General features: G+C 38.2%; 1 protein-coding gene across 1 annotated transcript in view; it reads right to left on the minus strand.

Moving 5' to 3' along the window:
* LOC128639754 (uncharacterized) overlaps window positions 1–17,541 on the minus strand; it is a 293,450-nt gene that overhangs the window by 44,611 nt on the left and 231,298 nt on the right. Inside the window, exon 20 of the mRNA XM_053691880.1 lies at window positions 9,873–10,026. Coding sequence (XP_053547855.1) covers window positions 9,873–10,026 — 154 coding nt within the window. The remainder of the gene's footprint in view (window positions 1–9,872; window positions 10,027–17,541) is intronic.

The following is a 17,541-nucleotide window of genomic DNA, read 5'->3' on the forward strand; positions in this document are numbered from 1 at the left end:
AGTATGTAGGATAGCCTTATGTTTATCCCAGGCATTAGTTAGTATGTAGGATAACCTTATGCTTATCCCAGGCATTAATTAGTACGTAGGATAGCCTTATGCTTATCTCAGGCATTAGTTAGTATGTAGGATAGCCTTATACTTATCCCAGGCATTAGTTAGTAGGTAGGATAGCCTTATGTTTATCCCAGGCATTAATTAGTACGTAGGATAGCCTTATGCTTATCCCAGGCATTAATTAGTATGTAGGATAGCCTTATACTTATCTCAGGCATTAGTTAGTACGTAGGATAGCCTTATGTTTATCCCAGACATTAATTAGTACATAGGATAGCCTTATGCTTATCCCATACATTAATTAGTACATAGGATAGCCTTATGCTTATCTCAGGCATTAGTTAGTACGTAGGATAGCCTTATGTTCATCCCAGGCATTAATTAATACGTAGGATTGCCTTATGGTTATCCCAGGTATTAGTTAGTATGTAGGATAGCCTTATGCTTATCCCAGACATTAATTAGTACGTAGGATAGCCTTATGCTTATCCAATACATTAATTAGTACATAGGATAGCCTTATGCTTATCTCAGGCATTAGTTAGTACGTAGGATAGCCTTATGTTCATCCCAGGCATTAATTAATACGTAGGATTGCCTTATGGTTATCCCAGGTATTAGTTAGTATGTAGGATAGCCTTATGCTTATCCCAGACATTAATTAGTATGTAGGATAGCCTTATGCTTATCCCAGACATTAGTTAGTACATAGGGTAGCTTTATGCTTATCTCAGGCATTAGTTAGTAAGTAGGATAGCCTTATGATTATCCCAGGGATTAATTATTACATAGGATAGTCTTATGCTTATCCCAGGCATTAGTATGTAGGATAGACTTATGCTTATCCCAGGCATTAGTTAGTATGTAGGATAGCCTTATGCTTATCCCAGGGATTAATTATTACGTAGGATAGCCTTATGCTTATCCCAGGCATTAGTTAGTATGTAGGATAGGTCTTATGCTTATACAAGGCATTAGTTAATACGTAGGATAGCCTAATGCTTATCCCAGGCATTAGTTAGTACGTAGGATAGTCTTATGCTTATCCCAGGCATTAGTTAGTATGTAGGATAGCCTTATGCTTATCCCAGGGATTAATTAGCAAGTAGGATAGCCTTATGCTTATCCCAGGCATTAGTTAGTATGTAGGATAGTCTTATGCTTATCCCAGGCATTAGTTAGTATGTAGGATAGCCTTATGCTTATCCCAGGCATTGGTTAGTATGTAGGATAGGTCTTATGCTTATACCAGGCATTAGTTAGTACGTAGGATAGCCTTATGCTTATCCCAGGCATTAGTTAGTACGTAGGATAGTCTTATGCTTATACCAGGCATTAGTTAGTACATAGGATAGCCTTATGCTTATCCCAGGCATTAGTTAGTACGTAGGATAGGTCTTATGCTTATACCAGGCATTAGTTAGTAAGTATGATAGCCTTATGCTTATCCCAGGCATTAGTTAGTATGTAGGATAGCCTTATGGTTATCCCAAATATTAGTTAGTAAGTAGGATAGCCTTATGCCTATCCCAGGCATTAGTTAGTAAGTAGGATAGCCTTATGCTTATCCCAGGCATTAGTTAGTAAGTAGGATAGCCTTATGCTTATCCCAGGGATTAGTTAGTATGTAGGATAGCCTTATGCTTATCCCAGGCATTAGTTAGTATGTAGGATAGCTTTATGCTTATTCCAGGCATTAGTTAGTACGTAGGATAGTCTTATGCTTATCCCAGGCATTAGTTAGTATGTAGGATAGCTTTATGCTTATCTCAGGCATTAGTTAGTAAGTAGGATAGCCTTATGCTTATCCCAGGCATTAGTTAGTAAGTAGGATAGCCTTATGCTTATCCCAGGCATTCGTTAGTACATAGGATAGCCTTATGCTTATCCCAGGCATTCGTTAGTACGTAGGATAGCCTTATGCTTATCCCAGGCATTAGTTAGTATGTAGGATAGCTTTATGCTTATCTCAGGCATTAGTTAGTAGGTAGGATAGTCTTATGCTTATCCCAGGCATTAGTTAGTATGTAGGATAGCTTTATGCTTATCCCAGGCATTAGTTAGTACGTAGGATAGTCTTATGCTTATCCCATGCATTAGTTAGTATGTAGGATAGCTTTATGCTTATACCAGGCATTAGTTAGTACATAGGATAGCCTTATGCTTATCCCAGGCATTAGTTAGTACGTAGGATAGGTCTTATGCTTATACCAGGCATTAGTTAGTAAGTAGGATAGCCTTATGCTTATCCCAGGCATTAGTTAGTATGTAGGATAGCCTTATGATTATCCCAAATATTAGTTAGTAAGTAGGATAGCCTTATGCCTATCCCAGGCATTAGTTAGTAAGTAGGATAGCCTTATGCTTATCCCAGGCATTAGTTAGTAAGTAGGATAGCCTTATGCTTATCCCAGGCATTAGTTAGTATGTAGGATAGCCTTATGCTTATCCCAGGCATTAGTTAGTATGTAGGATAGCCTTATGCTTATCCCAGGCATTAGTTAGTAAGTAGGATAGCCTTATGCTTATACCAGGGATTAGTTAGTAAGTAGGATAGCCTTATGCTTATCCCAGGCATTAGTTAGTAAGTAGGATAGCCTTATGCTTATCCCAGGCATTAGTTAGTAAGTAGGATAGCCTTATGCTTATCCCAGGCATTCGTTAGTACGTAGGATAGCCTTATGCTTATCCCAGGCATTCGTTAGTACGTAGGATAGCCTTATGCTTATCCCAGGCATTAGTTAGTATGTAGGATAGCTTTATGCTTATCTCAGGCATTAGTTAGTAAGTAGGATAGCCTTATGCTTATCCCAGGCATTAGTTAGTAAGTAGGATAGCCTTATGCTTATCCCAGGCATTAGTTAGTATGTAGGATAGCCTTATGCTTATCCCAGGCATTAGTTAGTATGTAGGATAGCCTTATGCTTATCCCAGGCATTAGTTAGTACGTAGGATAGCCTTATGCTTATCCCAGGCATTAGTTAGTACGTAGGATAGCCTTATGCTTATCCCAGGCATTAGTAAGTAAGTAGGATAGCCTTATGCTTATCCCAGGCATTAGTAAGTAAGTAGGATAGCCTTATGCTTATACCAGGCATTAGTTAGTACGTAGGATAGCCTTATGCTTATCCCAGGCATTAGTAAGTAAGTAGGATAGCCTTATGCTTATCCCAGGCATTAGTTAGTACATAGGATAGCCTTATGCTTATCCCAGGCATTCGTTAGTACGTAGGATAGCCTTATGCTTATCCCAGGCATTAGTTAGTAAGTAGGATAGCCTTATACTTATCCCAGGCATTAGTTAGTAAGTAGGATAGCCTTATGCTTATCCCAGGCATTAGTTAGTAAGTAGGATAGCCTTATGCTTATCCCAGGCATTAGTTAGTATGTAGGATAGCCTTATGATTATCCCAGGCATTAGTTAGTGCGTAGGATAGACTTATGCTTATCCCAGGCATTAGTTAGTACGTAGGATAGTCTTATACTTATCCCAGGCATTAGTTAGTAAGTAGGATAGCCTTATGCTTATCCCAGGCATTAGTTAGTAAGTAGGATAGCCTTATGCTTATCCCAGGCATTAGTTAGTATGTAGGATAGGCTTATGCTTATCCCAGGCATTAGTTAGTAAGTAGGATAGCCTTATGCTTATACCAGGGATTAGTTAGTAAGTAGGATAGACTTATGCTTATCCCAGGCATCGGTTAGTACGTAGGATAGCCTTATGTTTATCCCAGGCATTAGTTAGTAAGTAGGATAGCCTTATGCTTATCCCAGGCATTAGTTAGTATGTAGGATAGCCTTATGCTTATCCCAGGCATTAGTTAGTAAGTAGGATAGCCTTATGCTTATCCCAGGCATTAGTTAGTAAGTAGGATAGCCTTATGCTTATCCCAGGCATTAGTTAGTAAGTAGGATAGCATTATGCTTATCCCAGGCATTAGTTAATAAGTAGGATAGCCTTATGCTTATCCCAGGCATTAGTTAGTATGTAGGATAGCCTTATGCTTATCCCAGGCATTAGTTAGTACGTAGGATAGCCTTATGCTTATCCCAGGCATTAGTTAGTATGTAGGATAGCCTTATGCTTATCCCAGGCATTAGTTAGTATGTAGGATAGCCTTATGCTTATCCCAGGCATTAGTTAGTACGTAGGATAGCCTTATGCTTATCCCAGGCATTAGTAAGTAAGTAGGATAGCCTTATGCTTATCCCAGGCATTAGTAAGTAAGTAGGATAGCCTTATGCTTATCCCAGGCATTAGTAAGTAAGTAGGATAGCCTTATGCTTATACCAGGCATTAGTTAGTACGTAGGATAGCCTTATGCTTATCCCAGGCATTAGTTAGTACGTAGGATAGCCTTATGCTTATCCCAGGCATTAGTTAGTAAGTAGGATAGCCTTATGCTTATCCCAGGCATTCGTTGGTACATAGGATAGCCTTATGCTTATCCCAGGCATTAGTTAGTACGTAGGATAGGTCTTATGCTTATACCAGGCATTAGTTAGTAAGTATGATAGCCTTATGCTTATCCCAGGCATTAGTTAGTATGTAGGATAGCCTTATGGTTATCCCAAATATTAGTTAGTAAGTAGGATAGCCTTATGCCTATCCCAGGCATTAGTTAGTAAGTAGGATAGCCTTATGCTTATCCCAGGCATTAGTTAGTAAGTAGGATAGCCTTATGCTTATCCCAGGGATTAGTTAGTATGTAGGATAGCCTTATGCTTATCCCAGGCATTAGTTAGTATGTAGGATAGCTTTATGCTTATTCCAGGCATTAGTTAGTACGTAGGATAGTCTTATGCTTATCCCAGGCATTAGTTAGTATGTAGGATAGCTTTATGCTTATCTCAGGCATTAGTTAGTAAGTAGGATAGCCTTATGCTTATCCCAGGCATTAGTTAGTAAGTAGGATAGCCTTATGCTTATCCCAGGCATTCGTTAGTACATAGGATAGCCTTATGCTTATCCCAGGCATTCGTTAGTACGTAGGATAGCCTTATGCTTATCCCAGGCATTAGTTAGTATGTAGGATAGCTTTATGCTTATCTCAGGCATTAGTTAGTAGGTAGGATAGTCTTATGCTTATCCCAGGCATTAGTTAGTATGTAGGATAGCTTTATGCTTATCCCAGGCATTAGTTAGTACGTAGGATAGTCTTATGCTTATCCCATGCATTAGTTAGTATGTAGGATAGCTTTATGCTTATACCAGGCATTAGTTAGTACATAGGATAGCCTTATGCTTATCCCAGGCATTAGTTAGTACGTAGGATAGGTCTTATGCTTATACCAGGCATTAGTTAGTAAGTAGGATAGCCTTATGCTTATCCCAGGCATTAGTTAGTATGTAGGATAGCCTTATGATTATCCCAAATATTAGTTAGTAAGTAGGATAGCCTTATGCCTATCCCAGGCATTAGTTAGTAAGTAGGATAGCCTTATGCTTATCCCAGGCATTAGTTAGTAAGTAGGATAGCCTTATGCTTATCCCAGGCATTAGTTAGTATGTAGGATAGCCTTATGCTTATCCCAGGCATTAGTTAGTATGTAGGATAGCCTTATGCTTATCCCAGGCATTAGTTAGTAAGTAGGATAGCCTTATGCTTATACCAGGGATTAGTTAGTAAGTAGGATAGCCTTATGCTTATCCCAGGCATTAGTTAGTAAGTAGGATAGCCTTATGCTTATCCCAGGCATTAGTTAGTAAGTAGGATAGCCTTATGCTTATCCCAGGCATTCGTTAGTACGTAGGATAGCCTTATGCTTATCCCAGGCATTCGTTAGTACGTAGGATAGCCTTATGCTTATCCCAGGCATTAGTTAGTATGTAGGATAGCTTTATGCTTATCTCAGGCATTAGTTAGTAAGTAGGATAGCCTTATGCTTATCCCAGGCATTAGTTAGTAAGTAGGATAGCCTTATGCTTATCCCAGGCATTAGTTAGTATGTAGGATAGCCTTATGCTTATCCCAGGCATTAGTTAGTATGTAGGATAGCCTTATGCTTATCCCAGGCATTAGTTAGTACGTAGGATAGCCTTATGCTTATCCCAGGCATTAGTTAGTACGTAGGATAGCCTTATGCTTATCCCAGGCATTAGTAAGTAAGTAGGATAGCCTTATGCTTATCCCAGGCATTAGTAAGTAAGTAGGATAGCCTTATGCTTATACCAGGCATTAGTTAGTACGTAGGATAGCCTTATGCTTATCCCAGGCATTAGTAAGTAAGTAGGATAGCCTTATGCTTATCCCAGGCATTAGTTAGTACATAGGATAGCCTTATGCTTATCCCAGGCATTCGTTAGTACGTAGGATAGCCTTATGCTTATCCCAGGCATTAGTTAGTAAGTAGGATAGCCTTATGCTTATCCCAGGCATTAGTTAGTAAGTAGGATAGCCTTATGCTTATCCCAGGCATTAGTTAGTAAGTAGGATAGCCTTATGCTTATCCCAGGCATTAGTTAGTATGTAGGATAGCCTTATGATTATCCCAGGCATTAGTTAGTGCGTAGGATAGACTTATGCTTATCCCAGGCATTAGTTAGTACGTAGGATAGTCTTATACTTATCCCAGGCATTAGTTAGTAAGTAGGATAGCCTTATGCTTATCCCAGGCATTAGTTAGTAAGTAGGATAGCCTTATGCTTATCCCAGGCATTAGTTAGTATGTAGGATAGGCTTATGCTTATCCCAGGCATTAGTTAGTAAGTAGGATAGCCTTATGCTTATACCAGGGATTAGTTAGTAAGTAGGATAGACTTATGCTTATCCCAGGCATCGGTTAGTACGTAGGATAGCCTTATGTTTATCCCAGGCATTAGTTAGTAAGTAGGATAGCCTTATGCTTATCCCAGGCATTAGTTAGTATGTAGGATAGCCTTATGCTTATCCCAGGCATTAGTTAGTAAGTAGGATAGCCTTATGCTTATCCCAGGCATTAGTTAGTAAGTAGGATAGCCTTATGCTTATCCCAGGCATTAGTTAGTAAGTAGGATAGCATTATGCTTATCCCAGGCATTAGTTAGTAAGTAGGATAGCCTTATGCTTATCCCAGGCATTAGTTAGTATGTAGGATAGCCTTATGCTTATCCCAGGCATTAGTTAGTACGTAGGATAGCCTTATGCTTATCCCAGGCATTAGTTAGTATGTAGGATAGCCTTATGCTTATCCCAGGCATTAGTTAGTATGTAGGATAGCCTTATGCTTATCCCAGGCATTAGTTAGTACGTAGGATAGCCTTATGCTTATCCCAGGCATTAGTAAGTAAGTAGGATAGCCTTATGCTTATCCCAGGCATTAGTAAGTAAGTAGGATAGCCTTATGCTTATCCCAGGCATTAGTAAGTAAGTAGGATAGCCTTATGCTTATACCAGGCATTAGTTAGTACGTAGGATAGCCTTATGCTTATCCCAGGCATTAGTTAGTACGTAGGATAGCCTTATGCTTATCCCAGGCATTAGTTAGTAAGTAGGATAGACTTATGCTTATCCCAGGCATCGGTTAGTACGTAGGATAGCCTTATGTTTATCCCAGGCATTAGTTAGTAAGTAGGATAGCCTTATGCTTATCCCAGGCATTAGTTAGTATGTAGGATAGCCTTATGCTTATCCCAGGCATTAGTTAGTAAGTAGGATAGCCTTATGCTTATCCCAGGCATTAGTTAGTAAGTAGGATAGCCTTATGCTTATCCCAGGCATTAGTTAGTAAGTAGGATAGCATTATGCTTATCCCAGGCATTAGTTAGTAAGTAGGATAGCCTTATGCTTATCCCAGGCATTAGTTAGTATGTAGGATAGCCTTATGCTTATCCCAGGCATTAGTTAGTACGTAGGATAGCCTTATGCTTATCCCAGGCATTAGTTAGTATGTAGGATAGCCTTATGCTTATCCCAGGCATTAGTTAGTATGTAGGATAGCCTTATGCTTATCCCAGGCATTAGTTAGTACGTAGGATAGCCTTATGCTTATCCCAGGCATTAGTAAGTAAGTAGGATAGCCTTATGCTTATCCCAGGCATTAGTAAGTAAGTAGGATAGCCTTATGCTTATCCCAGGCATTAGTTAGTACGTAGGATAGCCTTATGCTTATCCCAGGCATTAGTTAGTATGTAGGATAGCCTTATGCTTATCCCAGGCATTAGTTAGTATGTAGGATAGCCTTATGCTTATCCCAGGCATTAGTTAGTATGTAGGATAGCCTTATGCTTATCCCAGGCATTAGTTAGTATGTAGGATAGCCTTATGCTTATCCCAGGCATTAGTTAGTAAGTAGGATAGCCTTATGCTTATCCCAGGCATTAGTTAGTATGTAGGATAGCCTTATGCTTATCCCAGGCATTAGTTAGTATGTAGGATAGCCTTATGCTTATCCCAGGCATTAGTTAGTATGTAGGATAGCCTTATGCTTATCCCAGGCATTAGTTAGTATGTAGGATAGCCTTATGCTTATCCCAGGCATTAGTTAGTACGTAGGATAGCCTTATGCTTATCTCAGGCATTAGTTAGTACGTAGGATAGCCTTATGCTTATCCCAGGCATTAGTTAGTAAGTAGGATAGCCTTATGCTTATCCCAGGCATTAGTTAGTATGTAGGATAGCCTTATGCTTATCCCAGGCATTAGTTAGTATGTAGGATAGCCTTATGCTTATCCAAGGCATTAGTTAGTACGTAGGATAGCCTTATGCTTATCCAAGGCATTAGTTAGTACGTAGGATAGCCTTATGCTTATCCCAGGCATTAGTTAGTACGTAGGATAGCCTTATGCTTATCCCAGGCATTAGTTAGTACGTAGGATAGCCTTATGCTTATCCCAGGTATTAGTTAGTACGTAGGATAGCCTTATGCTTATCCCAGGCATTAGTTAGTACGTAGGATAGCCTTATGCTTATCCCAGGCATTAGTTAGTACGTAGGATAGCCTTATGCTTATCCCAGGCATTAGTTAGTACGTAGGATAGCCTTATGCTTATCCAAGGCATTAGTTAGTACGTAGGATAGCCTTATGCTTATCCAAGGCATTAGTTAGTACGTAGGATAGCCTTATGTTTATCCCAGGCATTAGTTAGTACGTAGGATAGCCTTATGCTTATCCCAGGCATTAGTTAGTACGTAGGATAGCCTTATGCTTATCCCAGGCATTAGTTAGTACGTAGGATAGCCTTATGCTTATCCCAGGCATTAGTTAGTATGTAGGATAGCCTTATGCTTATCCCAGGCATTAGTTAGTACGCAGGATGAATGATATATTTATTAATGCAATGTTTTTTTAAGAGATAACATGGTGCAGTATGATCTCTGGGCTTCAGCTTATCTGCCTTACATGCAAAAGAGGTGGGTCAGAAAGAAACTCAACCACAAAGAATCTGAAGCCCCCGTCAAAGAACATTACACTCAAGCTTAATACCCGACAATATTTTGCACTGAATAAGGCAGCTTTGTTTTGTGAAATGGGTATACAGCTACTAGATTTATTTATAAAAAAATAGTGTAAGTGCCATATGGCTAGAGCACTGATTGGAGAACAATCCAAACCTTTAGCTCACAAAAAAAAATTACTTTTGAAGTGGGCGGCCAGAGCACGGGGTATAAGAATTTCAGTGCTATATTAAATAGTAAGTTACAGCATCTTCATTACAACTAATGAATTAAACTCCATCTAAAATATCACTATCTGTTTATACCAAGGGGAGAGATTACCGTCACTTTAAATAACTATACAGACTTATTATCTTGAGATTTTATACTATAATATATTTATGGTGACAGAGTCCTTAGCACATTTTCTGTAAAATATGTATAATCATGATCAGGTACCATTTTATTGCTGCACTCAGCGAATGGCGGTAAGAGATAAATGCTGTAGATAGAGATACTCTGAGTGCTGATCGCTTCCCATATAACGACTGCCAGGCTAAAAACATCAGACTCCTGGGAATACATGCCACTGACTCTGACCTCCGGAGCGGACCTGGGGACAAAAGGACAAAGTATGTTATGCTGAGTAACTTAATAACTGTAAACTGCAGTTATCCTATAGGTGTATGTCACTGTTATCACTATTTGTGCTCTATTAACTTAATACCTGTAAACTGCAGTGATCCTATAGGTTTATGTCACTGTGATCACTATTTGTGCACTACTAACTTATTACCTGTAAAATGCAGTGATTAAATAGATGTATGTCACTGTTATCACTATTTGTGCACTATTAACTTAATACCTGTAAACTGCAGTAATCCTAAAGGTGTATGTCACTGTTATCACTATTTGTGCTCTATTAACTTAATACCTGTAAACTGCAGTAATCCTAAAGGTGTATGTCACTGTTATCACTATTTGTGCACTATTAACTTAATACCTGTAAACGGCAGTGATCCTATAGGTGTATGTCACTGTTATCACTATTTGTGCTCTATTAACTTAATACCTGTAAACTGCAGTTATCCTATAGGTGTATGTCACTGTGATCACTATTTGTGCACTACTAACTTATTACCTGTAAACTGCAGTGATCCTATAGGTGTATGTCACTGTTATCATTACTTGTGCACTATTAACTTATTACCTGTAAACGGCAGTGATCCTATAGGTATATGTCACCGTTATCACTATTTGTGCACTATTAACTTAATACCTGTAAACGGCAGTGATCCTATAGGTGTATGTCACTGTCATCACTATCTGTGCACTATTAACTTAATACCTGTAAACTGCAGTTATCCTATAGGTGTATGTCACTGTTATCACTATTTGTGCTCTATTAACTTAATACCTGTAAACTGCATTGATCCTATAGGTTTATGTCACTGTGATCACTATCTGTGCACTACTAACTTATTACCTGTAAACTGCAGTGATCCTATAGGTGTATGTCTCTGTTATCACTATTTGTGCACTATTAACTTAATACCTGTAAACTGCAGTGATCCTAAAGGCGTATGTCACTGTTATCACTATTTGTGCACTATTAACTTAATACCTGTAAATGGCAGTGATTATATAGATGTATGTCACTGTTATCACTATTTGTGCACTATTAACTTAATACCTGTAAACGGCAGTGATCCTATAGGTGTATGTCACTGTTAACACTATTTGTGCTCTATTAACTTAAAACCTGCAAACTGCAGTGATCCTATAGGTGTATGTCACTGTTATCACTATTTGTGCTCTATTAACTTAATACCTGTAAACTGCAGTGATCCTATAGGTGTATGTCTCTGTTATCACTATTTGTGCACTATTAACTTAATACCTGTAAATGGTAGTGACCCTATAGATGTATGTCACTGTTATCACTATTTGTGCACTATTAACTTAATACCTGTAAACTGCAGTGATCCTATAGGTGTATGTCACTGTTATCACTATTTGTGCACTGGTAACTTAATACCTGTAAACTGCAGTGATCCTATAGGTGTATGTCACTGTTATCACTATTTGTGCACTATTAACTTAATACCTGTAAACGGCAGTGATTATATAGATGTATGTCACTGTTATCACTATTTGTGCACTATTAACTTAATACCTGCAAACTGCAGTGATCCTATAGGTATATCTCACTGTCATCACTATCTGTGCACTATTAACTTAATACCTGTAAATGGCAGTGATCCTATAGGTATATGTTACTGTCATCACTATCTGTGCACTATTAACTTAATACCTGTAAACGGCAGTGATCCTATAGGTATATGTCACCGTTATCACTATTTGTGCACTATTAACTTAATACCTGTAAACGGCAGTGATCCTATAGGTATATGTCACTGTCATCACTATCTGTGCACTATTAACTTAATACCTGTAAACGGCAGTGATCCTATAGGTGTATGTCACTGTTATCACTATTTGTGCACTATTAACTTAATACCTGTAAATGGCAGTGATCCTATAGGTGTATGTCACTGTCATCACTATCTGTGCACTATTAACTTAATACCTGTAAACGGCAGTGATCCTATAGGTGTATGTCACTGTTATCAGAATTTGTGAACTATTAACTTAATACCTGTAAACGGCAGTGATCCTATAGGTATATGTCACTGTCATCACTATCTGTGCACTATTAACTTAATACCTGTAAACGGCAGTGATCCTATAGGTGTATGTCACTGTTATCACTATTTGTGAACTATTAACTTAATACCTGTAAACGGCAGTGATCCTATAGGTGTATGTCACCGTTATCACTATTTGTGCACTATTAACTTAATACCTGTAAACGGCAGTGATCGGATAGGTGTATGTCACTGTTATCACTATTTGTGCACTATTAACTTAATACCTGTAAACTGCAGTGATCCTATAGGTGTATGTCACTGTTATCACTATTTGTGCACTGGTAACTTAATACCTGTAAATGACAGTGATCCTATAGATGTATGTCACTGTTATCACTATTTGTGCACTGGTAACTTAATACCTGTAAACTGCAGTGATCCTATAGGTGTATGTCACTGTTATCACTATTTGTGCACTATTAAGTTAATACCTGTAAACGGCAGTGATCCTATAGGTGTATGTCACTGTCATCACTATTTGTGCACTATTAACTTAATACCTGTAAATGGCAGTGATCCTGTAGGTGTATGTCACCGTTATCACTATGTGTGCACTATTAACTTAATACCTGTAAACGGCAGTAATCTGATAGGTGTATGTCACTGTTATCACTATTTGTACACTATTAACTTAATACCTGTAAACTTCAGTGATCCTATAGGTGTATGTCACTGTTATCACTATTTGTGCACTGGTAACTTAATACCTGTAAATGACAGTGATCCTATAGATGTATGTCACTGTTATCACTATTTGTGCACTGGTAACTTAATACCTGTAAACTGCAGTGATCCTATAGGTGTATGTCACTGTTATCACTATTTGTGCACTGGTAACTTAATACCTGTAAACTGCAGTGATCCTATATGTGTATGTCACAGTCATCACTATTTGTGCACTATTAACTTAATACCTGTAAACGGCAGTGATCCTATAGGTATATGTCACTGTTATCACTATTTGTGCACTATTAACTTAATACCTGTAAACTGCAGTGATTATATAGATGTATGTTACTGTGATCACTATTTGTGCACTATTAACTTAATACCTGTAAACGGCAGTGATCCTATAGGTGTATGTCACTGTTATCACTATTTGTGCACTATTAACTTAATACTTGTAAACGGCAGTGATCCTATAGGTGTATGTCACTGTTATCACTATTTGTGCACTAGTAACTTAATACCTGTAAACTGCAGTGATCCTATAGGTGTATGTCACTGTTATCACTATTTGTGCACTATTAACTTAATACTTGTAAACGGCAGTGATCCTATAGGTGTATGTCACTGTTATCACTATTTGTGCACTAGTAACTTAATACCTGTAAACTGCAGTGATCCTATAGGTGTATGTCACTGTCATCACTATTTGTGCACTATTAACTTAATACCTGTAAATGGCAGTGATCCTGTAGGTGTATGTCACCGTTATCACTATGTGTGCACTATTAACTTAATACCTGTAAACGGCAGTAATCTGATAGGTGTATGTCACTGTTATCACTATTTGTGCACTATTAACTTAATACCTGTAAACTGCAGTGATCCTATAGGTGTATGTCACTGTTATCACTATTTGTGCACTGGTAACTTAATACCTGTAAACTGCAGTGATCCTATAGGTGTATGTCACTGTTATCACTATTTGTGCCCTATTAACTTAATACCTGTAAACGGCAGTGATCCTATAGGTGTATGTCACTGTCATCACTATTTGTGCACTATTAACTTAATACCTGTAAATGGCAGTGATCCTATAGGTGTATGTCACAGTCATCACTATTTGTGCACTATTAACTTAATGCCTGTAAATGGCAGTGATCCTATAGGTGTATGTCACCGTTATCACTATTTGTGCACTATTAACTTAATACCTGTAAACGGCAGTGATCCTATAGGTGTATGTCACTGTCATCACTATTTGTGCACTATTAACTTAATACCTGTAAATGGCAGTGATCCTATAGGTGTATGTCACAGTCATCACTATTTGTGCACTATTAACTTAATACCTGTAAATGGCAGTGATCCTATAGGTGTATGTCACCGTTATCACTATTTGTGCACTATTAACTTAATACCTGTAAACGGCAGTGATCCTATAGGTGTATGTCACAGTCATCACTATTTGTGCACTATTAACTTAATACCTGTAAATGGCAGTGATCCTATAGGTGTATGTCACTGTTATCACTATTTGTGCACTGGTAACTTAATACCTGTAAACTGCAGTGATCCTATAGGTGTATGTCACTGTTATCACTATTTGTGCACTATTAACCTAATACCTGTAAACGGCAGTGATCCTATAGGTGTATGTCACTGTTATCACTATTTGTGCACTATTAACTTAATACCTGTAAACGGCAGTGATCCTATAGGTGTATGTCACTGTTATCACTATTTGTGCACTATTAACTTAATACCTGTAAATGGCAGTGATCCTATAGGTGTATGTCACTGTTATCACTATTTGTGCACTATTAACTTAATACCTGTAAACGGCAGTGATCCTATAGGTGTATGTCACTGTTATCACTATTTGTGCTCTATTAACTTAATACCTGTAAACTGCAGTGATCCTATAGGTGTATGTCACTGTTATTACTATTTGTGCACTGGTAACTTAATACCTGTAAACTGCAGTGATCCTATAGCTGTATGTCACTGTTATCACTATTTGTGCACTATTAACTTAATACCTGTAAACGGCAGTGATCCTATAGGTGTATGTCACTGTTATCACAATTTGTGCACTGGTAACTTAATACCTGTAAACGGCAGTGATCCTATAGGTGTATGTCACTGTTATCACTATTTGTGCACTATTAATTTAATACCTGTAAACTGCAGTGATCCTTTAGGTGTATGTCACTGTTATCACTATTTGTGCACTGGTAACTTAATACCTGTAAACTGCAGTGATCCTATAGGTGTATGTCACTGTTATAACTATTTGTGCACTATTAACTTAATACCTGTAAACTGCAGTGATCCTATAGGTGTATGTCACTGTTATCACTATTTGTGCACTGGTAACTTAATACCTGTAAACGGCAGTGATCCTATCGGTGTATGTCACTGTTATCACTATTTTTGCACTATTAATTTAATACCTGTAAACTGCAGTGATCCTATAGGTGTATGTCACTGTTATCACTATTTGTGCACTGGTAACTTAATACCTGTAAACTGCAGTGATCCTATAGGTGTATGTCACTGTTATCACTATTTGTGCCCTATTAACTTAATACCTGTAAACGGCAGTGATCCTATAGGTGTATGTCACTGTCATCACTATTTGTGCACTATTAACTTAATACCTGTAAATGGCAGTGATCCTATAGGTGTATGTCACAGTCATCACTATTTGTGCACTATTAACTTAATGCCTGTAAATGGCAGTGATCCTATAGGTGTATGTCACCGTTATCACTATTTGTGCACTATTAACTTAATACCTGTAAACGGCAGTGATCCTATAGGTGTATGTCACTGTCATCACTATTTGTGCACTATTAACTTAATACCTGTAAATGGCAGTGATCCTATAGGTGTATGTCACAGTCATCACTACTTGTGCACTATTAACTTAATACCTGTAAATGGCAGTGATCCTATAGGTGTATGTCACCGTTATCACTATTTGTGCACTATTAACTTAATACCTGTAAACGGCAGTGATCCTATAGGTGTATGTCACAGTCATCACTATTTGTGCACTATTAACTTAATACCTGTAAATGGCAGTGATCCTATAGGTGTATGTCACTGTTATCACTATTTGTGCACTATTAACTTAATACCTGTAAACGACAGTGATCCTATAGGTGTATGTCACTGTTATCACTATTTGTGCACTATTAACTTAATACCTGTAAACGGCAGTGATCCTATAGGTGTATGTCACTGTCATCACTATTTGTGCACTATTAACTTAATACCTGTAAACGGCAGTGATCCTATAGGTGTATGTCACCGTTATCACTATTTGTGCACTATTAACTTAATACCTGTAAACGGCAGTGATCCTATAGGTGTATGTCACTGTCATCACTATTTGTGCACTATTAACTTAATACCTGTAAATGGCAGTGATCCTATAGGTGTATGTCACAGTCATCACTATTTGTGCACTATTAACTTAATACCTGTAAATGGCAGTGATCCTATAGGTGTATGTCACCGTTATCACTATTTGTGCACTATTAACTTAATACCTGTAAACGGCAGTGATCCTATAGGTGTATGTCACAGTCATCACTATTTGTGCACTATTAACTTAATACCTGTAAATGGCAGTGATCCTATAGGTGTATGTCACTGTTATCACTATTTGTGCACTATTAACTTAATACCTGTAAACGACAGTGATCCTATAGGTGTATGTCACTGTTATCACTATTTGTGCACTATTAACTTAATACCTGTAAACGGCAGTGATCCTATAGGTGTATGTCACTGTCATCACTATTTGTGCACTATTAACTTAATACCTGTAAATGGCAGTGATCCTATATGTGTATGTCACAGTCATCACTATTTGTGCACTATTAACTTAATACCTGTAAACGGCAGTGATCCTATAGGTGTATGTCACTGTTATCACTATTTGTGCACTATTAACACTAATGCACTACATGTCCTGTCTTTCTGCCACCTTGATATGCAGCTGATCATCTGCTGCTAAAGGGTTAGAAAGGTGAATATTGCAGTGTGCATTGCTGCATTTTAATGTGAAATAGAAGCATTTGTGCAATAAACTCTCATTAGCAAAACTGCTTCTATGTTTTTTCTGCAGCATATGCACATATGCTGTGAGTGATATGCACCAATATTCAATCGCTACACTTTCTCAGCGAGATGCAGCGATTTGTTTTACTTCTGAAAATGTCATGTGTGTCATACAAGCTACTGCTGACTCTCTGAGAAGGTCTGTGCCTGAGCACTGGTGCACGAGTCCTAACAGCATATGTGCGTATGCAAAAAAAACAGTGATAACTTACTATATGCATTTTTGCTAATGGATAAATATATCTTATCATTCAAACTGAAATCCAACCAAAGAAATTATCATATTCTTTTAATTAACCCCACATTAACCCTAACATCACTGGTAGGGTTGCCACCCGTCCCTTAAAATACAGAACACTTATAAGTTACACATGCTGCAGGGTGTGCAGGAAGGAATATGAATAGTGCTGTCCGGAAACACAATACATGTTCCTCCCTGCACACCCCGCAGCATGTGTAACTCATAAGGGCCCAGGAAAACATGGCCTAGTGGCAACCCTAATCACTGGTCTAATCCCCTAATGAGCTTTAACCCTAACAGCACTGGTCTGATCCCCTAATTAGATTTTACCCTAAAACCACTGGTGTGATCCCCTAATTAGCTTTAACCCTTACAG

The sequence above is a fragment of the Bombina bombina genome, chromosome 9, assembly GCF_027579735.1.
Source record: "Bombina bombina isolate aBomBom1 chromosome 9, aBomBom1.pri, whole genome shotgun sequence".
In the NCBI taxonomy this organism is placed as follows: Eukaryota; Metazoa; Chordata; class Amphibia; order Anura; family Bombinatoridae; genus Bombina; species Bombina bombina.